The following is a 26056-nucleotide window of genomic DNA, read 5'->3' as shown; positions in this document are numbered from 1 at the left end:
TCAGAAAGCTCAACCTAAAAGTTCTAAACTAGTTAATTAGAGCAATCTTCAATCAGGTATGGGGTATTCAATCTCAACTTCCCTAAAATGAAATAAATGCCTGAATTTGTATTAAAAATTTCCATAACAGAAATACACTTTCATATTGAATTTCTGTCTAGTACTGCCATTCCTCTCAAAGGTGTAGGAAGACAGATGACATGAAATCTACACCAAAGGTAGTTGAAAAGTCCATTCATAAAACTTTTATTCCACTTACATCAACTTAATACACATGTTCTGAACAGTTATGCTTGGATTGTTCATGAAAATTTCATAAGACATTAAACAAAGCTAGCCATCATCTCAAGTTATTTCCCTGTTAACTATTTTTACAGCACATGCATGTTAGGCAAGTATCAAAAAAAAATCACAAAAGCAAAAAACCTAAAAAAGTTAAATACATGGGTTTTTGTTTTACTGCTGTGCTCGATATACAGTGTCATTATGAATATCAAGCAATTCATTTTTTACTGCATCTTTACTTGTACATTTGTTCTTAGGTTGCTTAAACCATTTAAATACAAATAAAATGTGTAGCAAAAATAATGAAAGCAACAGCAGGTAACTTTACAAATAATGGAATGTGAACCGTTTCTCCGTCCTTCCCTAGAGAAAGCTGACTGGGTTATCAAACTGTCTTAAGGAACACTTCAGCTGCAATCAAAGATGTACACTTGATTGGAATATTCCACAGATGTCACATGTTCCCCTGACATGCAATATCTATGGGACATCAGTTTATTCACAGCCATGTGTGCTCCAGCTTGGATATTCAGACTAACTACACCTGTGGCTGCAACATTGATTATCCCTTTTTTCCATCGTGACAGACCAATATGCAAGCAGTCATCTTTGCCTGACATAGAAAGCTGTTTTAACACTGGCCTTGTGGGAAGCCACAATGTACCAAAAGTACTATGCCAAACATGTAAAACTTGTATAAAAATTTCACAACCCTATATTGGCCACCTCAGATGAAAACAGATAAATTCCCCAAATGTTAACTGGCTCTATTCCCCTAATATTAAACAAAACCACATGGGAAATATAGAAATCCAAATAGAAGTAACATAAACCTGTCAAATCGTAAACAAAAACTATTTGTGGGACAGCATGGATGACAAATGGTCTACTGTTTAAATTTCAGAATGAGGCAGATGGAAATTGGAAGGCTGGTTAATTCTCCCCTCCTTCTCCTGCTTCAGCTTCATCTCCCTGGGTATCCGATGTCCACAACTGTTTAGGAAAGAAAACAGAGTAACAGGTACATTATTATACATTTATTACTAATAATTTGTAAGTAATTTTTAGAAAGAAGGTCTATGTCTTAATAATAGCAACTTCTAACAGGTCCTACTAAGCACTGTGGAGAAAGAAAAGGCACACAGTAACATCAATCTATTTCTTGGCTATGGCAAGATGGAAATTCAGTTCTAGGTGACCCAACCCTACACTGCATTTAATGAGCAAGTTTATGAACAGTGAAAACCCAAGTATCTTACTCACAGGGCTCACTAAAATACAACTAACAAGCAGGCAAGAGTGGGACCTACTGAGCAGGTAAGTGAGAACCAGGAACTAACAGCAATTTCTTTCTCCTCAAGCAAGTTTTACATGCCTTTCTTGAGGAAAAGCTTCAGCAAAATTATCTCTCCACATCCAATGCTACAGCAAATATTACTTTTCTTCAGAACAGGCATCTAAAGGTTTTCTCTGTTTTTTTAAACCCCAAAATATTTCATAAAAATCTCTACCCCCTGGCTCTGTTCAGTTAGTTGTGCTCCCCTTTAGCAACTTTCAGAACACTGAGCTGCCAACTTGGCAGGCAGGGCAAGGATGGAAGAAAATCAGGCTAAGCATGCACTATGCACAAAATGTTATTTTCAGCTCCATAAAATCATACTAAGGAACCATATATCAAGATTAAGTACCAGCTAAGGAAACTGAGCATCAGTTCCAGAGGAACAGTCAGTGCCAAGAAATTATTTCGTAAACCAAATTATCTCCATGCTGGCTGCCTCCAAACTATTCCCAGCCCAATATGATTTGTCATCTCTCACTTTATGGAGTTAGAGAAGCATTAACCAAATGATTCATGCTCTATAGTATAAGGTGGTAAAACATAAAACCAACCATTCTCTCCACTGACAGTGCTGTACCAATGAAGTCTTACAGAATGCCTTTATTTTTAAAATCCATCATCAGAAACATTTCATGCTTTCAGGAGCAGAAGGCAACAATGAAACCTGTACAAGATCAGTAGCCTTGTCCTTGCTCTGAACATAATGCATGGCATCTGCACCTACTCTTCCTTGCTGAAGGCATTAAGCAACAAGTTATTTTACTGAAGATAACAGCACACCAATAGTCTGTTTCTAGATCTGCACTGCAATCTTTAGGACATTATTATATTACTACATTAGTCCCAAATTCAGTGCTATTCTTGTAAGGAGAATTAGTAAGAACAATTCTATCATATTTTATCAGAATTCAGAAATCAGAGGTTTCTATCCTAAATCATCACCCCTAGAATACAGTCACAAGAGTAATTTAGGATGGAAAAGACCTTCGATATCATCAAGTCCAACCATTAACACTGTCAAGTCCACCATGTCCCCAAATCTTGACAACCCTTTTAGTGATGAAAATTTTCCTCATCTCCAATCTAAAATACACATTAAGACAAAAGGGCCTGAGTGCTAAGAAAGGGGCATTACCAATTTTACCAATTGAGACACTGAGATCAGTTTAACCAAACGGCTCGGGGTGGGAGGGAAGCGCCTAGGAAGAAGGACTGGCTTTTATTTAATAAAAGAAAACAAAATTTCATAACAGAGCAAAGAAATTATCAAGCAATTCCAGTAAAACAGATTTTGATGATATGTTAAACAGCCCTCTGAACAGTTCTCTGCCTTCAGTCCCCACAGAGAATGAACAGACTTCTTCAGCCATACAAGACCTGAGGTAAGACAACCAACAACTGAGGGAAGTGCAACTGCACAGAACTGATCAACATGCTAAATCTCTGTCTAAAGCCCACCTATCTCAGACTTCACCACTTGCATAACCAGCAAAACAGACCTTTTTTACATTTATGAAGTTCACTGTAGTCTGTCAGTCACACACATATGAGAAGTTATTTTCTACCTCAAGAAGTTGTGGATAAACATGGAATCAATGCACTCGTACAGATCACACTAAGCATTTAAGGCAAGACACATCACTCATTCAAGAATATGGAATCTTGCATCTGTTTACAGCTTTCTCCTTGCAATGGAAAGCTCACATCAATTTTCAGGCCTACTACCCTAATTCACACACTATAGTAGCTCAGTCTGACTTCTGTTCTTGTGTGAAACAATTTGCTTTCCAATTGCTATGACAAGCTTTACATTATTTTTACTGGGAAGTTAGCAATTAAAGTCAGCTTCTCTCCTGTTTCAAAACCACTCATTCAGAGGGCAGCTCTTGAGCAATCCCACTCAAGGGGACAGTACACAGACACTGAGAGCAATGCCAACCCTCTATCTGTCTGCAATACAGAGGTTGAGAAATCACTTCCATTTGTTTTGTAAGCAACAAATGAAACAATAACAAGTAGTTTTTGCAGCAGTGTTAAGTTGCCATTCCCATGGAAAAGACTCCAAAACACAAGAGAAATGTTAGATGCAAAAGCAGAAAGTATGGCAACTCCAGTTTTTTACAACTGCACAATTTTACCCGTAGCTATTTTTAAAGCAGTGCAGCTATTTTGCAAAGGTCTCTGATATCAGAAGCACAAAGTGTTAACAAGGGGCTACATGTGGCAGCAATAAATGTTTCTTATTTTTTCATTTCTAGCTTGCAGCTCGTCTCCCAACAGACCAAGGAGTGAATTAAGCCATCTAATTACACTCTTGCATGTTGCTCACATATAAGTTTCATTTGCTTTAGATGTTTATCTTTGTCAGTTTTAAAGTTCAAAGTACCATAAAAAAATCCCACACACAAGATGAAGATTTTGATTATTCTGACAATTTACACCACAGCTTTGAGTCCAAGGAGGAAAAAAAATTAATTAAGACAGTTACTTTACAACTGCCATGGAAATAGCATGGCTCTGAACTTCAATTTCCATTTCAGCTTTACCAAAATTAAAGCCAAACAAAAAACCTCTAAACCACAAGTCCTTAAATGGACTTGCTAGCTTTGTTTCCAGTTTTCATGTAGAATCTCTTCCTTGCAGATACTTTAATGCAGAATAAGCTATATGAAATTAGACAGAAGCTTTAAGAGGCAAATGCCACTGTATTCTCAAATGCTGCTGAACACTGGGTAGTAGGTTTGATAGTCACAGTTCAGACTCATCATTTAAACATGCTAGATTCCTTGAATAAAATAATCTGAAAAATGTGGTTAATTTGTCAGAAAATCATGTTATTTTAGTATGGAAAAAAAAACCCCAAAACAAAACAAGGAAAAACAAACCCCAACAAACTAGGCAGGAAAAATATTTAGCTTAGAAGGATGATGTACTATAGACTTGTTTCTGAGTTACAGACACAGCTCCATGGCCAGGAACAAAAAGGACACCTTGAAGTACCAGAAGACCAATTCTGTAATCTATTTGCAAACTTTGATGATACTCACTGTCAAATTGTCTCTCAGTAACTGCATTATTAGCGTGCTGTCTTTGTATGACTCTTCACTTAATGTATCAAGTTCAGCAATTGCTTCATCAAAAGCCTAGTGTTATAAAAACAAACAACTCCATTAGCCATGTGACAAAAGGTTATGCAAATAATTGAAATGGAATTTCCCCCTCTTTGACTTACCGTTTTTGCAAGGGAACAGGCCTTCTCCGGGGAATTGAGAATCTCATAATAGAACACAGAGAAGTTCAGAGCCAGACCTAATCTGATGGGATGTGTTGGTTGCATCTCCTTTTTACTGATTTCAAAAGCTTCTTGATATGCCTGTTGTGATTGCTCCACTATCCCTTTGGGGAAAAAACAAACACAAACAAAACCCACAACAAGTAAGTAATTCACACACTGTATGCAGGATACAATCAGGACTGTGTTCACACTTGCATGAAGAAACCATGTCAGGAGTGAACGCCTGTGAATGAGCACTTTACTAACAAGTCGCTATTTAATAAAGATTTTATTAAAATACATTTTCAATTTATTAAAAAGGAGGGAAGTTGTTACTGACCAAATTACAGGTTTGAGTCTCTTCCCAATGCCCTGTGACTACTTGTATTTTCAAATGATTGCAGCAGTTTTGTAGCACTGAAGATAAAACCCACTGTATACTTGATACAGTACCACATACAGTACCACAATTTCAATGTCTTTAAACAAGTCTGTAGTGCATTAGAGAGACACATTTTAGTCACAGGAAACACTGATGACCTTTGCCTGTCATGCTGAACCCTTTCAGAAACAGACATCTATGAGTCTCCATTCAAACTGCTTGGGAAAGATAGTGTGGCATACGTCAAATCAAATTAAATATGTATTTTCAAAAGCTTCCAACATAGTTCTATTTCCAGTGCAGATATGGAAAGCATTTTTACCTAACTTAGAAGTTCCAGTACCTATAAACTTTGAAGGGAGAAAAATTAATAATCTGGCTCCTTTATTTTAGAGACGAATCTCTCGTCACTCTTAACTGGTTCAGTTGTACAAGTTATTAAGACTTGGCAAAAACCAGCAACCACAATGTGTATATGAAGATTGAAGAGCTCAACAGTTTCCTTTCTCACTGAAGGCACATGACCTTAGAGCAGGTTCTGCCTGCACAAGTCAGAGATCACGGCCCAACACAGCCCACAAGCTGCAGGGGCCAGGGAGTCGCTGGATGCTGAGCACAAAGGGGCACTTGTTCCTCAGCTCTCCACCAGCATCTGAGAAAAAGGTGGGCAGAAAGTCATCCAATTCAGATGCAAAAAGGATTCCAACCCTAACATTTCTGGATCAAACCAGAAATCCATCCAGCCTGATGTCTGCAAGAGTGCAGTCACACATATTCAAAAACAAAGAAGGGAATTTTAAGGTAAAGACTCAAAAATACAGCAGGATTTAAGTAAGGAGTTTTCAGACTCCAAGTCTGAAAACAACTGAATACTAATACTCAGGATGTCTATGCAATCACCATTTGTTCACCTTTAGACAGTCACAAAAATTAAAGCATCATATTGTTCTCTTCCACATGGAAGAGTGAGGACATGCACTGCACAGTTCATCAACAGTGCTCTCTCTGCAGTCACCACTAATAATGGAATGCTTCAGATCAAAGAGCTGCCCTAATGTCTTGAAAAGGACCAGAAGTTAGTACATTGCAGTTGAGAAGAACTAGGTTTACTGCAAGTTAAATTTAGAAATTTTGAGAAATGTTTAACTCCTCTCATAATGGAAAAGCCTTAGAAAATGGTGCTGTTTAAGAAAAGCAAAATAAGAAGAATGAAAAACAAGTAACTTCAGGAAATGAAGCTGAGAGTTTTATTTTCTAGTAATTTTTCTTTAACATAATTTCAAAGCAAAAATTGTATTTTTTCTCCCTAATTGAGAAAACAGTTACCTTTTGAGCAACAATTTTGAGCACTTAGTGCATAATTCAATGTATTCTGTTAATTTTTAAATCAGTCACACAGTGTTAAAAAGTTTTTAACTTTGAATTCTTTAGGAAGTGCAGCTCCAAAGTTAAAGGATAAAATGGAGTGAGGTACCTGCTTGACATTCCTGTCTCCTAGACTGCCGTAAGGAAGCCCCATCCGATAAAACAAACAATGTGTTTTATGAAGATAAAAATCCCATTCCTACTATTGGGAGCTTTATATTGTTGCTGTATTTAGTGCTCCCACTCAAAAGCCATTCTTTCCTATATAATAATTATCAACTGCTCTTCTTCAAGGTCACAGACAACATACAGGAAAAACATGTGACATGAAACACTGGAGGAGGGGGATGAATTGAAAAATTGGAAACCTACTACAAACTGCTCAGCCAGGAGACTGGGTTAAATAAAAATAAACTTTAAAAGCACTTTAAACAAAGATTTTCACAGTCTAATTTTAGAGCCTGTTACTTAATCCTCAATAGAAAAAGAAACTTTGGGACTCAAAATATTGAACCTCCTATGCATTTGAACAGAAATCACTAAAATCACCGAAGGAAAACACAGTAACTCTCTATAACAGACCTGAAGTACTGGTAACACATCCAATTCTGCAGTCACCAGGACTGGCTCAGTTTGCATACAGTAAACATCAGAAATCAAATCCAGCCTTACATACTAAGTATGAGGATCTCTGTTTAACTCCCTATTATCCAGCACGCTGGGAAAACTGGGCTTCACTGTGTAATGTGGATATAACACATGCCAGTAAAGCAGACACATCTATCCCCTTGAAATTATTCCCTGTCTGTTTCACATCTCTGCCAGGCTCAATCTAGTCTGAGGTCCCACAGCCGCTGCTCTGTGCCACACTGCGGGGTTTAGCCACAGGCTGCAGGTGCTGCTGAGGGCAGAGTGGGGCTGCACAGCTCAGCACTCCTCGCCCCTGTGGGTTCCTGCATCCCCAGGGCAGCCCAAGGCAGTCTGACACAGCAGGCTGGCTCTGTGCTGCTCCTCAGGGCACACTGCCAGCAGCCCTGAAGTGGCTCCAGGAAACAGCCAGGCACTGTTTGCAGCGAGCTGCATCCTGCTAATGCATTGCTCTGAACTGAAGAGGACTCTGCACAGAGGCAGCAATGCTGTTAGGGTGGTTCCCATCACAGCAGGAAAGGAACTCAAAATGATGAATACCTAATATTAACTTTTTAAACTAAAATTAGGTGAAGGCAACTTACCTACAATTGTGACAAGCTGCTTACATAAAAATATAAGAAATTTGAGAAAATAGAAGAGATTTGGACATTAAACTATCATGTTTACAGAAGAAACTTTCCTAACAGTAAGATTAATTTTATTAAACCTTTTCTCCTCCAGGTTGTTTCTAGTCTCTTTGCTCATTGAACCTATGCAGACTTCCTATATTCTGCAGAAATGCAGGAGGAGTGGCAAGAGTAAGTCTAAGAGGTAAAACCCCCAGATAGATGCATGTGGAAGTTGGAGACAATTTCAAGATTTTGTGACTCAGTGTCTGTTTTGTGCCTCCATCGGCATGTACGTGAACATTTCTGTAACTCATTTGAAACCCAACAATCTATGATTTTCCTTCAGAAAACAGAAAGCCTATTGCTAAAGAAATTTATATGCAAATCAGAATTACTCTAAAATTAGGGTTGTGTCATTACCCCACCAAAAGCATTTTAACTGGACAATGTTTATCTACAAGGTGACATACAATACCTTTCTTGTCATCTCCAGCAGCAACTTCAGCCAAGTAACGGTAGTAGTCTCCTTTCATTTTCAAATAGAAAACTTTGCTTTCTGCTTGAGAAGCATTGGGGATCAAGAACTTTTCCAACAGAGACTAAAAGGGAAACAAAGAACACAGTGTTTTGAACATATGCTGAACCAACAACTCAATTATATTTCCATTTATTTCAAAGTCAAGACAGCTTCACTTCTTGCTTATTTTCTTCACATCCTACATAACACAGTCAGCTAGAGAACGTGTTCTGGATTCCAATTCTAGATTTAAAAAGAATGCTGCATTGTGTGCCTTGATGGGGAGAAGGAGGCTGTGTCAATTTAGCAGATAAGTTTTACATGAGCAAAGGATGGCTTTCTATAAATCACTATACAGAACTCTGGCAGAAATAAGGTAGTCCAAAGACTCTGGGCAGAGGGTATACCATGGAAGAAAGCTTGCATCTAAAAAATACAATAAAAGGATTTGATATCATCAGCTGCCAAATCAGAGACCTAATGATTTTACATACACAGGCAATAAATAAGCTTCCTTAGCCCAGCTCCCATTAACTTTAATGCTCCACTGGCATTCCCAGCAAGAAACCACAAGGTGAACCTGTATTCTTGCATTTCCAGACAGCTAACAATCTGACATTCAGCTCTGTAGCACTTCTATCTGACTTTATGTGCTGCCCTAACAGGTATTTCCATTATCTTCCAAAGCAAAGTAGCTCTCTAGAGTCACTCCACCAAATCCTCCCCATGGGCTGACATTTAACACCAGGTTTTTCTAGATTATTCTAACTGCTTGTTAACATAGCAAGTTAACATAGCTGAGGCAGTCATGTAATTTAGCAAGAATTCTATTATGATGAAAAAAAAAAGGAAAAAAAATCACTAGCTTCAACACATTCAAATTAAGGTACAAGCTTGTCAAACTTTGTGATATTGAGTGCTTGAAGTCAGACTCTAAAAGAAAAGCCAGTTATTTAAAAGTCAAAAAGGTACAGCATGCCTGAATAGTCAGAATTCAATCAGAAGCTGTTACATATACTTGGTGAAGGCTATGCAGAAAATAATTTTTTAAAAGAGGTTTTAGTACAGATTTTTGGCCATTTTTTCCTGTATAAATTAGATGACTGACATTGCAGTTTTGCTTCACTTTTTTAGCTTTTACTTCCAAGGATACCACAGAAACAGACAAACTAATTTAGTTCCAACTTACAGAAATGATGGCTGCTTAACAGCACTTTCCTCTCAAGGCCATCCAGCAGGGTTAAATGAAATTCTCACAGGACACTGCTGGGACAGGCTGCAACTACTGCACTGTGACATGGACACCTGTGGTACCTGCTCTGCCTAGCAGGCCAAGTATTAAGCTATGGAAAACTGTAATTCACAGAAAGAGCAAGAAGAGCAAGTCTGGTCTTGGTTTTTGTTTTGGTTGCTTTTTTCTTTAATCAAAGTACTGCTAATTCATTTATATGAATAAGGATATTTATTGGTAGACTCAAACTTGCATGAAACTCCTCAAAATGAAGCTATCCATCACAGCATCTCTCTCATTTCTATTGCAGCAGGCAGATAATAAAGAAATCAGGCTGACAGACATGAAAGACAAGGTTCAGCCATGCCTGTGCTACAATGAGACAAAACCTGTAAGTGGACTTTCTTTAGTGGCTTCAACATAGTGGATTTATTTGTTTATCTTTAATATTAGGCCTTTTCAGTACTGTGGGACTTGGTATATAGCTTCATTTTATAACCACACAGGGAGACACTGAAAAATCCTGCCTGTCCTCACTTCCCATCCAAATGACAGCAGAGACAATTCCTTGGCAACAGAAGGAACTCAACACAAGCCAGTCAGCAGCAGAAGTATTTTTCTGGAGACAGTCAAAAGGGCTGCTGAGCTGCCTCATGCCAAAGGCACCCTTCTGAGGGCATGCCACCATGCCAGGAGAAGAGTTCAGAGGCAGCTCTGTCCCAGTGAGGCTGGGATGTAGCAGGAGGCCAGCAGGTTTATGGGTCACACACCTCAACTCTCTGTGACTCCTTACACACTCTGCCCTCACCACTAGAGAGCTTCAGGGTTTGCAGCTACGACATTTTCGTGAGTGCCAAGGACCTCCAGTGACAACTGAAGGTTGCCAGCTACTGAGAACAAGGCTCCTTATCAGTTTTTCTCTGTGAGACTTCAATTAAACCAGGTGTGTCAGTTTGCACCTATACTTCTGGCACTGTGGGGAGCTGCCCTTCTTCTGCATCCACCATTAATCGGCCAGACCAAAATATTTTTAGTGATTCCAGACACAGAAATTATTCCTCATCCCTACAGAAGGTCATTTGATTAAAATGTACAGCTCTACTCATTCACACAGCAGGAACCAAGCTCCAAGATTTAAACTTCACTTAGATCACAAATGAGGTGACTTTGTTTGCAAACTGCATGGGTGAATTGCACCAGTAGACAGATAGGAGGGAAGACTACTAATTATCTTTTTAAACAGACCAACACCAGCAGGGCAAAATGAGCTTGAAGACTGTAAATCTTGTACTGCAAGAACTTCTAAAGCCATACTGAATTTCAAAGACTGATGAACTGAGAAAATCCCTTTGAACAGCTATTCACAGAATATAGCCAATGCAGAGACTCCAACTCAAACTGCACTGGGAGCTTACTCATATTTGGATGAAAGAGTCTATTCTATACAAACAACATGTAGGACTGGTGTGCCACGTATCTCTGGAAGAATTTTATTTATGCCAAATACTTCAAAAACAGCAACAATAAACCCTGCAAGCAGATGAATATTTAAAAGCTAGCATGTGAAATGATTGAAAGGAGATCCCTACCCTATTATTTATTTAGTCATATAAATTCAGTTTCTTCTGTTTGTATTAGTCCATTTATTTAAGGATCTATTTTCTTTTACTGGCAAAGGTAGACACAGATCACTCCTTTAAAGTTAGCCTGAAGATTCAGGGTACAGATTTATCCAAGAGTGGCTGTGAAAGCATAACCTGCATGGACATGGTATGGCTACAGAAAGCCAGACAGGTAAGACCAATGACACTACTAACCTTTTATCTGCCAACACATCAGCTTATGGGGAATACTGTTTATCTTGTGGATTTTTCTAAAAGGTTTAACTGCAAAGCATCTCTGGAGGATACATTTTTTTTCCACAAGGAGGAATATCTAGGTATTTAAGTTCTGTTGACAGGCTGTTTTTGCACAGCTGATGTAGTACCAGCAATACATGGCCACCTTCTCTCTCCCTTATGAGCTGAGAGAGCAGTGTTTATCAGTACAGAGCTGATCACCATGCAGGCCACTGAAGCTGGAGCAGCTAGTCCAAGACTGGCTCAGTTAGGTGATCTGTATTTACTAAGCTGATGTGATCTGCATCACTGCAATGCATACAGCACCCTGACCACTGCAGTCCATGCAGCCCATGTCTACTATTATATTATGTGTAGTTAAGGTCTCATGCTTGTTCATGATGTTCCTTGCTACCATGTGAAACTCCCATCCAGGCTGGATATATACTAACACATGGGCAGTTAATTACAGCATCTCCTTCAGCATCTGCTAGGAAGAGTTTTCTGAACAAAACTAAACAGTCCCTGCCTTTGAAACCCCCCAAGGAGACAGCAGTAATTGTCAGAGCTTTTAATTTGACAGCAAGAATCTAACTGCTGTGAAACAAACCATACCATTGTAGTCAACTAGGCAGATGCAGCAGCATTTTAGAGCACTTTTCAGCCCAAACCTGTAACACCTTGTCCAAGTGCTTCTAGCACTTTTTGTAAGTCTTTTCAGAAAGATTTAATGGGAATTACTTTTTTTTTAAAAAGGATGTACTAAATCTGACTATCAACTCTTACTAATATGCTGGCTGTTCAAAGATCAGGCTTCAACACTTCAGACCTGCAACTCTGGCTATGACAAAGCCAACAGCTTTCTGCCTCTCTGCACTGGCCAACAAACACACTCAAACTCAGGAGATGTCAGCTGTGCCCACACACCATTGGTAGGATTTGGTATGTTCCCTCACCCTCAGCAAGTACTAATGGGAAGTCTTTGTCTCCAAAGTCATACCAGACACTGTCAGCATACAACTTGAATTATCCTGATGGTGAATTTCAATCCTGGCTTATTTTAAACACTAAACTGGAGAGAGATTGACTTCCTTCATTCTTACACATATTCTACTGCCTGAACAGGATACAGTCAACAGGTGGCAACATGAAGTACATCACATTTTGAGCCACTTTGATGAAAGGATTTTCATCAAGGCTCCTGGGTTTTGCAAGATCAAGTCTGAAAGGTTAAGAGTTATCAGACTTAGGAATGTGAAAGAAGCCTAACAAGTAGTTACCAATAAACCCCAACAGCCAACCTTCTCCTGAAATTCTGCCTTCTTCTTACTGCAAGTGGACATGCTTCAGCTGTCCAACTGTGGTGAGCCCTGCAGTTGAAGACTGGAAGCCAACACAAAAACTTGAAGAGTCCTTTCCTGACACTTGAAGCCTAAAACCACTCTTGTTTTAAAAGCATTTGCATCTTTGGCAAATGACGTCTGTGGGCCAGAAATATATTCCCAAATCCACCATAAGAACATAAAATTAATGTTATTTTAATGCTCAGTTTTGCCTTGTTGCTTCTAGTTCAGTGCTTATTTCCCTTTATTAAAGGCTTGGTCTCAGTACATGTTATTGCCTAGAAACTTTAGATAATTACTAATACCCTAGAGATGATTGCATCAACAGCTCAATTTTCTATTTATAGATTTCCCTCTGGACAAGCAGGAAAATAAGAACAGTCATCAGATTCTAGGAAAATGTAGGAGCAATTAGTGGATAATACACAGTTAAAGTACTGGGAATGAGAAGCCTTACTTTTAAATATGAAAAAATTAATTATTGAGATATTTAAATGAATAAAAACACTACAACTATAGGAGAAATAAAAAAAGATATTCTTGCACAAAAGAACCAAGGTGCAGAATGGGAAAACTCAAAAGAGAATACACTGATAAACTTTAGGTACTTTAAATACTATCAGTTCTTCTCTGAAATAACCTGGCTTTTTGTTTACTAAACAAGCAGCCTTTTTGTTTTCATGCAGTATCAAAAGACACCTAGCAATAGTTATGTTTTTTCTAATTTTGAGAATGAATTACACAAGAGTACTAGCTGAACTTCAACTCACTTGTCAGCCCACCCATGGTATATGACATAGGGACAAAGATGACATGGAAGAACTCTTGTTTTTTAAATTCATGAAAGACATTAAACAAACCATATCTTTTTTTAAACTCAGCTTGACACTAAATTAATATTTAATGACAACAGCCTGGTATTTTCAGGATGTAAGTAGCATTCTTCTCCAAGATGTTGTAAGAACACAACAGGGATCATAGTGGCTGACAGGAGTTCTCTCTCTGCTAACCTCACTGCAACACTGCCCAAAAGGGGATGCCACTTGAAAATCCACATGAACAAAGCAAGAAAGCCTCATGCTTCTCTTAGCCTCCATCAATGCCCAGGGATTTTCTGAGCCAGATGTGGTTTCTCTGGAGGTAATAACATTTAAAAGGCTTCTTGTCCACATTCCACGCATTGTTCAAACTCCCATTACATCAAAACAACCTAAATACCCACAATGCACCAGAGAAGAAGCTGCAGATACCTGTGTACCTGTACATGAGTGTTACTTTTATCTTTAAACTGCTTCTCAGTTTCATTTAAAAAAATACTCCTATCAATTCCCATTAGAAGCTAGCAAGTGATTTTCCATGACTGTTTTCCACACAAGGATTAAGAAAGTTACAAGCTATAAAACAACACATACAATTAGCTGCACTGCACAGACTGGCGCACACACACTACAGAGGGTTTAATTAAACCATTTGTGGCCATTTTATTTACACACATTCATCTGAATTGTTGGAGAAAGAGACAAGAATTTGCATTTTTAAGAGGTAATATTTTTAGACAATCCCTTCCCAAACCCTGTTTTGACCCAGGCTTACTATGCTGCTCCTGATTACAGCTCTGCCCAGAGTTTGGGATTAAGGGCTCTGTAACTGCTGCCTCATGGGTGACCTCCATCCCTCTTGTGAAAACTAAAAGGACTGTTCTCAGCCTTCTACTCCAGCCAAAAGTGACACTACAGTTTAAAGTCACCTACAGAATTCTCTCTACTAGTCTGCTCACTAGAAGAGGAATATAAGAAAAGCTGTCAATATTAGTGGCTACTGAGGCACTGGAGATCTCTGCTGAAACATCTGCTGAAGAAGGAAAGCAGCCTGCTGCCTGTTCTCAGTACCAGTTATTCTTTCTTCCCATCAAATTGGCTGCCCACAGAAAAAGCAGTAGAAGTTTGAGAAAGGTGATAAGGCTGGCTGGAAGAGATGAAGCGAGAAGCATGACCCTCAGCAGGAGAGGAATTCAGAATTTGGGACAATGGATCTTAAAGGGGAAGGGAAGAATTTGACTCTGAGTAATTTGCAGTATTTATGCAACAGGGGGAGATGTGGAATTGCTAAGAGCAAGAGAAAGGTACACTTGATTAGCAGTTTCGCTGTAGTCAATCTGGTGAAGATCTAGAAAGGAAATGAGCAGAGGAAATGAAGTCTGAGTAGCAAGACGGTAACTGAAAAAAAGATCTAAAAGGACTAATGGACAGAAGAAAATCCCATATGACAGAAACAATGGCAAGAAATTTCAGTTTATACATAGAAGTACTAGTAAACCAGTCTAAATGTGCTCCCTTAGAAAAGAGAACAAAAGCAGCATCACTATGGGCAGGTGAAGGAAACATGGAAGAAGTAGAACACCCTGAAAAATCATCTTCAAGCTGAGACATATGCTGGGAGAGAGATACAAGTCACTTAGAAGCAGATGTAGGCACAAAAATGCATACAGGGTGCTTGGCATGGACATACCACTGGTCAGCAAAACAAGAAACACACAGCACCTGAGGCAATGAGGAGCAGCATCTCAGTTCACACTTTTACAGCCACACATGTAGCTCCCGTTGCAGATCTGCCTTCCCCAGCTCAGACCACCATGCCCTTTACCAGCTAGTTTCTTCCACTGTTTTGCTTTCCAATTTGTGTTTATGGCAAGGGAGGCAAGTGTGCCTTATATCAGGATACACTCTTGAGATAATTCAAAAGACTCCTCAGGTGTTTCCAGCCAATCATTATTGTTTTCTACCAAAGCACGCGTGACAAACATGACAGTGAGGGAACCAAATTCTGAAGCACAGGTAAAAATACCTCCCCAATTTAGTAACCCACTCTGAGGAAACTCATATGAAAGGCAGCAGCTGTAAAGACTCTTAATATAAAAACAGTAGGATTAAAGTCTTAATATTTTTGATGCATCGCTATAGATCTAAAATAGTTTCCATTGAGGATCAAAGTCAATATGTAATTTTTACCTGTGCCTTTTTTTCTCAGCATCACCTCATTAAACTGCTTCTTGAATATTGGGGACTTGCATCAAAATAAAATGGTACCAGATGCATCAATCATTATTCTTTTCACAACATCCTCTGTAAAACCTGAGATAATAAAAAACTGAAACCAACTGAGTTGGGTAAGAATTTCTGCCCAGGATGTAGGTCTCAGCTACAGCTATTGCAGCTGTACTCCAAACCAGAACACGTCTTAAGACTCCACAGTTTTGGTCTCTAAACAAATACTAATAAAACTCCCCATAAATATGATGCAACACTTTTTATCCTTGCTCAGAAATAGAAGCAGGAGCCATTTATCTTTTAGCAGCTTGCACTCTGAGCAGATTTCAAACCTCCTGAAGCAGAATATGGATTGACTAGGGGCTCACTATACATACAGTGTTAATAAAAACATTTTATTAGGAAAAATGCCATTTTAGCAATGTAAATCTGCACTAGGAGAAAATGACCAGTTGAAAGATCAGATTACCTTTGTTGACTCTTTTGTAACATAATCACAAAGGGTAATATCCAGGAAAAAAAACCCCACCACCACCAACTGACAACTCTTCTCAGCCTCATGTGAGCTGCCTTACAGAATCACAGAATCAAGTAGGTTGGAAAAGACCTCTGAGATCATTGAGTCCAACATATTATATCTGATAAAAAAATTTAAGAATTTACTGTTGGTCTCAGCAGAACATGACTTTTTTATTACTTCCCTTTGAAGAGGCATTGCCAATCTTCTGTCAGTTTTCAAGAAAAATAATCCACTGCACAAAAGTTAACATTCAGTTAAAAAAAAAAAGTTTAAGAAATAATCACAATCTTAATTCTGTTCAATCAACTTTAATAGCACAAGCTTTCCCAAGCTATTTAAAAATGGTAGTCAACAGCTGCCTGAATGGACAACCAGCTTCAGAGGCAGGAGCTGATGTGTGCCCACAGCAGAGCACAAGTAAAGCGTTTGAGAACCTGTTTCACAAACGCACTTCTGGCACGTGCACGGTAACGAGACAGAAATTTCCAGATAAAACCAGAGATAGTGCAGTATTTGTCTGTACAGATGTGCAGAGATAATGCACTAACTCTGCTCATATTCTAAATTTTATGTTTCTATCACTTACAGCTTCCACATGCACAAGAAGCTGATACATTAACAATGCAGTGTTTCTGCTTCTTAGATTTCTAAGCAACCAACCATTGAAACAAATACAATTATCAGCTTCACAAAATTGCAAGTACATGCAATGAAGTTCTTCCTTCAGCAGCACAAAGAAGATGAAGAGTTATCTGTCATAGGTGACTAAACTATCAACTTACTTTATTTTGCTGTTTAGAACTGAGTATCAGCAGTAGGTACATAAAGTATTTGAACAATGAAGGCTGCTGTCAAATAAAGCAAGTTGTTACTTCGATGCTTTTGAACAGTATAAGCACTCTGTACCTTTTTACTGTAAATCAAAGCAAATTATGAAACATTAATGCCAAATGAGATTAGTACAGCAGGTTATAATAAAGGTTTCTGCTACTTGCAATAAATGCAAGAAGATGCAGATAGATGCACATATGTGTTTACTCATGTGCAAGCAGAGTTAATGTAAGAAGTAGCTGCATTTATGCAGAGCACCTTAGCTGATTTTATGATAAATGGGAGCATTAAATGTATGTGTTAACATTATGGATGCCCTTCTTGCTAAGATTAGAATAAATTAAAAACAACACAAGTAATCTCATATTTAAACTGATCCATGAATGATGATTTAATTATCAAAGATTCAACAGTTTTGCAACAGTCTAATCACTTACCAAAGTAAAGGAAATTAGTCTAGCTTAGGCACTGCTTTCACTACAGGCAAACAACAACAACAACAAAAAACCCAACAAAAACCAAACCAACAACCCAAACCAAAATAAAAAAACAACAGCCAAAACAAACCCCAAACCTGAAAGGGTGTAGCTACAATGAGGGAAGTGTGTGAAATAATGAGGTTGATACAAATTGCCTCTGCTTCCTACCTTCAATTCATATGAGCAATGATACCAACCAAACCCTTACTGAAAAAGCCAGACTTGTAGAGTTCGACAAAAGCTTAAATTATAACTACTCTTCTAAGTCAGCAAATCCTGGCTACATTTTGCTCTGCAATATATAAAAGTTCATTCACAGAAGCATTTGTGAACCAGAGTACTCACATATTTTTACATATGTCACTAACACATTACCAATTACTATCTTTTAGTGCAAATTTTAACAACTTGAGATGACATCTTGAGTTTTATGTCCAGGTTAGAGCTCCACAGCACAAGAAAAACAAAAGATATACTGAAGGGACTATGGGGCTGGAGCACATGAGGGACAAGGCAAGGCTGAGAGAGATGGGTTTCTGCAGCCCAGAGAATTCCAGCAGATCTTACTGCTGTGTACAGCTGCCTAGAGACCATGGAACCAGACTCTTCCTTGAGATCTACAGTGACATCACGGGAGGCAGCAGACAAGTTGGAACTTGAGAAGCTCTGCTTACATGCAAGTATTCTTTCCTTAACAACATGAACAAATAATAAAACAGGCTGCCCAGAGAGGCTGTGGAATCTCCATGCTTAAAGATTATAAAAATGTGACTGACAAGGCCTTGAGCAAAGTGATCAAACTAGATCTGTTCTGAGCAGAGTTGAACACAATGACCTCCCTTCTAACCTCAATTCTTCTGGGCACCTAACTCCCAGATTTCAACACATTAATCACCCCTTTCTGCGACTGACATTTCTGCAAATAGAAGGTTCTACAAATGTCTCCCCTTTTTTTCTGAAAAAAATGACACAGAACTCAAAGACAAAGTGCAATAAAAAATTAAGCAAGCCCGAAGGAATCACAGAACTGAAGGTAGTCATTTTCAGTCAGAACACAATTTTCTGTTAAGTAGCAGATATCATCATAGCAAGAAGGTTGTATGGTAACCTCAGTCTACAGGTTAGCTGTGCACTTTAACTATCAGGAGGACACACTGAGCATGCAGTGGCTGAGTTTTAAAAAGACAATTTTCACATGTGCATGTCAAAAAACATACGGCTTCCTGTAGGAGAGAAGACCAAATTTCCTAACCCTATCATTAAGAATTATTAAACATTTTATAGAACTTAACATAGTAACTTATTAGATGTTTGCAGGCAACTAGAAAATAGTTCCACAGTAATTTGAGAATGATGGCAATAGGTATTAATTCTGTGGTATGCTCTTTAAAAAGCCATTTAGATGCGTTCGGAATGGAATTACACCCCCTTCCCCCAGTGACCTGCAGCCCCATGACAGGTTACTAAACATTCTACTCCCCCTCTCAAGCAATATACATAAAAAAGATATGGAAACCTAAAGTCACTAATCTGAGATATAACTGAACCTTCTGCTCTCACGATTACCACTTCTAAAAAGTGAAGCATCCATAACAAGTGCAAAGAAATCTCAAGTATGAGCGCACAAGGAGTACATTTTTAGGCTTCTGAGGGTGAAATTTGGAAGAAATAATGTAGTGAAGAAAGCAAACAATTCATCTTACTGGACGGTCCTAAACAACACCATTAACATGCTGCTTTTCTGACAGGAAAGGAGTGGGGGGAAAGTGCTGAGTAGCACCAATGTGTAACAGTAACTCCAGAAGGCTGAAGGGCAGCCAAGGTTTGCACAAGTTCTCCAGACCTTAACAACTAAAAGGGAAAAGAAATGGTGAAAGGGTGCTTGGGTACTGCCAGAGGAGATTTACTTAGGGCATTTCTGCAGTGGAACTTGGAGGGGGAAGACTGGGCATCGGGCAAGGACATGGGAACTGTCACATAATGAGCACTTGGAGCACATGCAGGGACTGCTGCAGGATGTGCCAGCCTGGAAGAGTGCAACTGTCTGCAATTATATCCATACTAATGCAAAGATAGCCAGTCATGTTTTCAATTATTAGTTTACATTTAGCTGATGTAAGAGACTTCCTGAAAGCTACCAGAGCTCTTGAGAACTTCTAACATACATGCAGTACAGGGTGTTAGCTATTCAAAGACCTCTCCATTCTTCTCTGTACTTCAGAACCCTTGTTAGCTGAAAAACTCAGCTTACTGCAGATTTAATTTGAATCGCTTCAGTTACAACTCACTTCTCTGCTAATGGCAGTTTAAAGAAAATCCACACCTGTTATATTAATAAAGATTTTTATTATGGAAATGACACATGGAAGTTGACTATAGATCATTATACTGGTACTTTAGACAGACCCTCCTTTCTACTATAAAAACCGAAACAGAACTTAAAGCACACACTTAGCTAACATGAGGAAAAGTATTTAACTAAAAGCCTAATTTCCTGTATCAATTGGAAATTTTCTATAATACTCAAAGCACTTTTCAGATGTTCAAGTATGGCAATGTACTTCCTTACACAGAGCACCACACACACTGTATTACTAGTGAAGAATTTGGAAATACAGTCTCCACGGCCACAGTGCAAGGAACTTGTACTACACTCAATGTGCCACAATTATTTGACGTTTACCAGCACTACCAGACCAACTCCAAACCAGAGCTGGTTATATTACGCTTTAATATATTTAAATGCATATGGTGCTGGAACAAGATATTTAAGATGTCTCTTCTTTGTACAGCAGCACTCTGAGGCTGCAGGAAAAAAGAGGATGAGTTAAACTCTACAAAAGAGTTGTAGATGTACTCCATGGCAGGCTGAAGAAAAGATTCAGGAAGTGGCAAGGATGCAGATGCTGTCTTTTCCTGTTGCAAGGTCAGTGTAAAGGAGAAAAATAAACATTTGGAACTGACCACATAACTATTAAAACTTTTATGATTGGGCTCAAGAGGGATGAAGCAAGAAAGAAGTTCGTCATTAATTGCCCCTACTCTCTCTGTAAATTAGAAGAGATGGAAACAAAGCCCAGGTGGAGTTTGGTATATTTGGTATCTACAGGATTAGAGGAGCTATTTCTTCCAGTACACTAGATTTCTTTCCAATAAATGAGGGAAGAGCAGGAAGCTGCAGAGGAGCCAGCTTTGGCCACACTCTTCTAGTCACAAACACATTCTCTAAATTGCTTTCCTCCCTTCAACACTGAAGTTAGGACGGCAGTCATTCTCAGCTGTGATGTAACACCCCTGGGCATTAAACATTACTTAAGACACTAGCAGACAACTGAAGACACAACAACAGCTCAAACAGAGCCACAGCTTCAATAAAAGATACAGAAGTTGCAGAGCTGCTTTTGTACTCTAATTCATAAGGCTCATGATTAAAAGCTTTGAAAGTTTAGTATTTCAGGTCTTATTAATTAATGGTATATGTCACACCAATTAAGATTGGGTAAGCTCCAGTTTTCACTTCTGTAAACAGTTGTAGATTAGATTATGCTGCATAAAAATGACAGAGATCTTCTGAAAAAAACCCCAAAAACTAAACCAAACCCGAGTTCTACATTTGCATATAACATTGTACAGACTCCTGTGTTCATGTTAAACAACTGAATCTTACCACAGTTCTTTTTTTCTCTGTGTCAGCCACATTTCTAGGTAAGAATGAACATGCATAGGATACTTCAAGAAAGAAAACAAGAGTATAGTTTTAAATATAAATCTAAATCTTCAAAGTAATTGGCAACATCAAAGGTAGCACATGTCATTTAAAAGTATTTTTATATCCTATCATTTGAATACAAAAGTTGTAATTTTTTTCTTTTTAAATGCAAGTCTAAAAAAGTAGTTTTATTACTGCTAATCGCTGCTTAAGGCATTGTTTCTTCTGGACAGTAATTTTTCTTTAATGTATTAAGAAAACTTGGACTGGCGATGTTAAAAATTAGTCAGTCATTAGCTTCTTAAAAATAGTAGCATGTCAAAGAACAGTAACTTCTTTGAATTATATATGTCTCATTAACACAAAAAGAAATTCAAGTCCATTTTGAGATTCACAAGATTTAACAAGATTCCCCACCCATATTCCTCCCCTCCCAGGCACTCTAGTTGCAGCAAACTCAAAAGCTGGGTTTTGTTTTAGTTTTTGTATTTAGCATGCACAATAAAAGCTAGTTCACCTTAAACTAGTTCCTATTATCAGACCAAAAAAAATTAATTGCAAACACTAAATTCTTCTAAGGTTTATAAGCCCAGATTTAATTAAAATAATTTCTTAAACCAGAACGTAGTTTACAAAAGAATTTCAGACCCTGAACTGTAAGCTTTCACCCCCACCCCAACTTTCCCATTAGTAAAAAAAATTAAAGAAAGAAATAACAACTAATTAGGATGCCAGATTCGGATCCTCATTTTCTTGGCTTGAATAGATGAGCCACCACTTTACAACACAAGTACTAGTCAATCAGTTCTTTCCTATGAGTTAAGTTCTGCATTTCATTTTCAGAGTAGAAGTTAAAAGAGCTATCCTTAGACGAGATAACAAAACATACAAAATTGGGTGTGTTACAGTAACCATAGCAGCCAGCCTGAACTGGAAGCCAAGACTCAGTTACCCATGCTGACTCCTACAAACCCTTGGAGAACCAGCCTTCTAGAAGCTATCACCACCTGTATAATTTAGTTATCTCACACATCAAGCAAGATTTATGCTACTAATTGATCTTAACATTCATATGGTATCAGACCTTCAGGCAGTTAGCTATTTAACGTTCCCTCATGCTGCATGTCATGCTGTCACCTGCAGGTGATCCCTTGTCACATATGGGATGACAGCCAGCAGCATCCACAGTGCAGTGGACAACTCTATTGCTGACATAACCTCTACCTCACCAGAGGCTGTAGGACTGAACAGCTGCTCCTTGCGTGCTCACTGAAGCACCACAGGAGTGTGCAGCTGAAAAAAACTGACAATCTGGAATAAGCATTCGGAAGAGGTTTGGATTCCATAAACCAACCTCCCAGAGAAAATAGGGTGTTGCTTGCTGTACACATGCACATATTAACATAACTACAAGTCTCAAGAAATGCCTAACTTGAACACCCTTTGAGTTTGCTACAAAAAAAAATTAAGTTTAAGCAGGTATCACAGCATTTCTACTGCCTCTTCCTGCAAGCAATTTTCTGCACGGCTGAGTCATAACTAACATTACATCATCTTACCCAGGGAGGGGCACAATTTCCGTAGAGTAAGAACTACCTCTTACAACCACAGCAGCATATTAAAATTGCAGAAATCGAAGACATCTTAGGATACAAATGCTGCATTAAAGGGGAAGGGGCACTGGGGGAGGAGAAACCCCCAAACTAAACCTGTACACAGCTCAGTCTCAGGGAAATATGTTAACCTTTCATAACTACTACTTTACATACAATAACGTTTCTACATGCCTCCAAGTTTATTAGCATTCATAACGATAATTTGTATATAAATAAGCAGCACATTAGAGGGAAAGAAAAACTCAAGACATTTTTTTAAACCTTTGTCAGAAATAGCATAGGAGACCACAGCTTTACTGACAGACTAGAAATAGTCCCAGAGGCCCAGCACCATTTACTCTGCAACTCTAAGTAAAAATGGATCAACAGTTTCATTATTTCTCACCAGCACATCATTGCAGATGTCTCTTAGCTCGGTCTCAATTTTCTCTCTGTATTCTCGAGCCATCTGCTGTTTTTTCTCAGCGCCTTCCGTCTTTTGTTCAATACTTGAGACGACTCTCCAGGATGACCTACGGGCTCCTACAACATTTTTATAGGCAACAGAGAGAAGATTCCTCTCTTCGTTGGACAACTCAGCTCCTTGCTCAGTCACAGATTTCATGCAACTTGCCATGTCATCATATCTTTCAGCCTGCTCAGCCAGTTTGGCCTTCTGCACCAGCTCATTTTTATCCATGCTGATATTTCTAAAGAGGAAAAATAGTGAGGCATTATTCAGACATTGGTCAAGGACAAAGGCATTTTAACTTCATAAACAGAGCAACGTGTATTCTCTAGTTTGGAACTGTAAGAGGTACAACTGAAATCCAGCACAGAGGGCACACTAGCAGCACTGGTTGCTCAAACACATGGACACATAGAGTAGAGAGTTAAAGTCACTGATTCCTCATGAAAAACTGTAAACTTTTAGAAGTATGTTATTTTAATAAACACAAACAAAAACATCCAAAGGTGAACTGAAACCAAATAATTTCTATCTTATGCACAAAAATGATCCTAATTCTTGCCACCACTCTTTCATAAGACTACATTATCAGTGCAGCAAAACTGACAAAGAAAATATCCAATAAGATGCTTTCCACAGGAGACAACCCAATAAAGGCTGGACAAAGAATACCAAGGAGCATTCTGAGCCTTAACAGAATTGGTTACATGCAGAGGTACTTCACATAAACATCTGCAAATTAAATTCCACACTGGATGTTAAAAAGTCACAGTGCAACAAATACCTAAATTGTGAGTTGTACACGTTCCCACAATGCTAACTCCCTTTCCCAAAATGGGAATCCCCATAATGGGATATTCTGTGTCAGGTATTGCTGCTCGGCCTGGGAGGCTGTGCTTTCACAAACAAAAGAAAATTTTACTACTTAAAAATAAGACCTCAACATCAGTATTTCAGATAGCACAACCGGGCAGAAATGCTTCATAATCTGTCCTATTGGCACTTAAAAAAAAATTAAATCAAACTCTACTAAACAGAGGTATTAAGAAATTTCTTTTGACAGAGGAAGAAAAAATACTTCTCCCTGACTCCCCACCCTTCTGTGTATCCTAACTTGATCATTTGGAGGAATTGGTAATGTGCTTTGGGGATACATTATCCTTTAAAGTTTAACAAGATTATTAAAGCATGAACCAGTTTTGGTAATGAGTGCTTTATCTATTTCTCTATGTTCCACACACCCCAATCAAATATTTTCATTTTAAACCACTTTTGCCATTATAGGTGACGTTAGGAGAAACAATGGCAGGGCTACGTTCCGTCTTTGGGAATAAATTAAGCACATTTTAACATTTCAGGTGACTGCAAGTTTTAACGGCTCCTGTCCCCAGCAGGGAGGCAGGCACAAACCGAGCGTTTGCTGCCGAACGCCCGTTGAAGAGCTCGCCCACACCGCGCGCGGCGGGGTTAAGGAGCCATTTTAAAGAAACCGTATGGCGGTGGGGATTTACCGCTCGCCGTGACCGGGCCAAACGTGCTCGCAACGCCGGCCCCGCCGCCAGCCCCCGGGGCACCGCAGGCTGCCGCGGCAGCATCCCCGGGCGGGCGGGCCGCCCGCCGCCCCCGCGGGCTGGGCGCTGCCGCGGCTCCGGCACGGCGAGCGCGGTGACAGCAGAAAATGGAGCGGCCCGGGGGCGGGCGGAGCGGAGGGCGGGGCGGGCGGGCGGCCCCGGGGCGCTGCGGCCGCCCCTCCCTCCCTGCGCCGCGCCCGCCGCGGGGACACCGAGCGCCGCGCCCGCCGCCTTTGTCACGGCGGGTGGGCGCCGGAGCCCGGCCCGCCCCGATCCCGCTCCCCTCCGCCCAGCGCCCCCGGGGGAGGATGCCGCGTCCCCGCCCCGGAATAGGGAAAGCCCGCGGGTCCATCCCCGGGGGATTCGGCGCGGGGGAGGGGAGCGGCGGAGCAGGAGCCCCCTCCAGTCCCGGGGGAGCCGCCGCTCTCGCCCGGACCCCTCGGCCGGGGCGGGGAGGATGAACGGGGGGCTGGGGGGGGGGGGGAAGGCCTGGGCGTTGAGAGGGGGGTTGGGGGGGCCTGGGCGGAGGGAGGGAAGCGAGAGCGGCCGAGGGGCGGCCGCCCCGACTCTTCCGCGCCCGGGCAGGGTTCCGGGCCGGAGACCACACCCGGCAGCGCCCGCCGCCCGCACCCCGGCCCCCACCCGGCGGGGGCGGCGCTGCCCTCCCTGCGGGCACGGGGTCGCCCTCACCTGCCGCCCCCTCCGCCGGCGCTTCCCTCTTTTTTCCCGGCGGAGAAAGGCCCTCGTCGCCCCGCGCAGCGGCCCCCGCGACCCGTTCCCTCCCCGCTGAGCCGCGCCGGGGGGAGCAGGGCGATGTCCCCCGGCCGCTCCGCTCAGTGCTCCCGACTGCCGCGTGCCAGAGGAGCCGGTTCTGGGCGGCGGCCCCGTTACCTGTGCGCGGCGGGCGGGCGGGCGGGCACGGGTGCGTCGGTGCGGGCAGGCGGCCGGCGCGGACTGTGCGGCTCTGGCGCTCGCGGCGCTGCAGCCTCGCTCCCTCCCTCC

General features: G+C 40.4%; 1 protein-coding gene across 1 annotated transcript; it reads right to left on the bottom strand.

The window, feature by feature from the left end:
* Positions 1-230: 230 nt before the first annotated feature.
* Positions 231-26056, bottom strand: YWHAZ (tyrosine 3-monooxygenase/tryptophan 5-monooxygenase activation protein zeta). Its single transcript, XM_036398624.2, has 6 exons — positions 25946-26056; positions 23421-23724; positions 8380-8503; positions 4857-5020; positions 4672-4767; positions 231-1278 (listed from the first exon to the last, which is right to left on the bottom strand). The coding sequence occupies exons 2-6, from the start codon at positions 23712-23714 to the stop codon at positions 1219-1221; spliced, it is 738 nt and encodes a 245-aa protein (XP_036254517.1). The 5' UTR covers positions 23715-23724; positions 25946-26056; the 3' UTR covers positions 231-1218.

The sequence above is a fragment of the Molothrus ater genome, chromosome 1, assembly GCF_012460135.2.
Source record: "Molothrus ater isolate BHLD 08-10-18 breed brown headed cowbird chromosome 1, BPBGC_Mater_1.1, whole genome shotgun sequence".
Taxonomy (NCBI): domain Eukaryota; kingdom Metazoa; phylum Chordata; class Aves; order Passeriformes; family Icteridae; genus Molothrus; species Molothrus ater.
Note: the sequence above shows the minus strand (reverse complement) of the source record. Positions and strands in the feature narration are given on the sequence as shown.

Excerpts from the sequence above, each read along its gene's own strand:
- YWHAZ (XM_036398624.2), bottom strand. The coding sequence starts at position 23,714 with ATGGATAAAAATGAGCTGGTGCAGAAGGCCAAACTGGCTGAGCAGGCT. Across the intron at positions 5,021-8,379 it reads TGCTGGAGATGACAAGAAAG|GGATAGTGGAGCAATCACAA; the intron begins GTATTGTATGTC and ends TTTTCCCCAAAG. Across the intron at positions 4,768-4,856 it reads CCTGTTCCCTTGCAAAAACG|GCTTTTGATGAAGCAATTGC; the intron begins GTAAGTCAAAGA and ends TTATAACACTAG.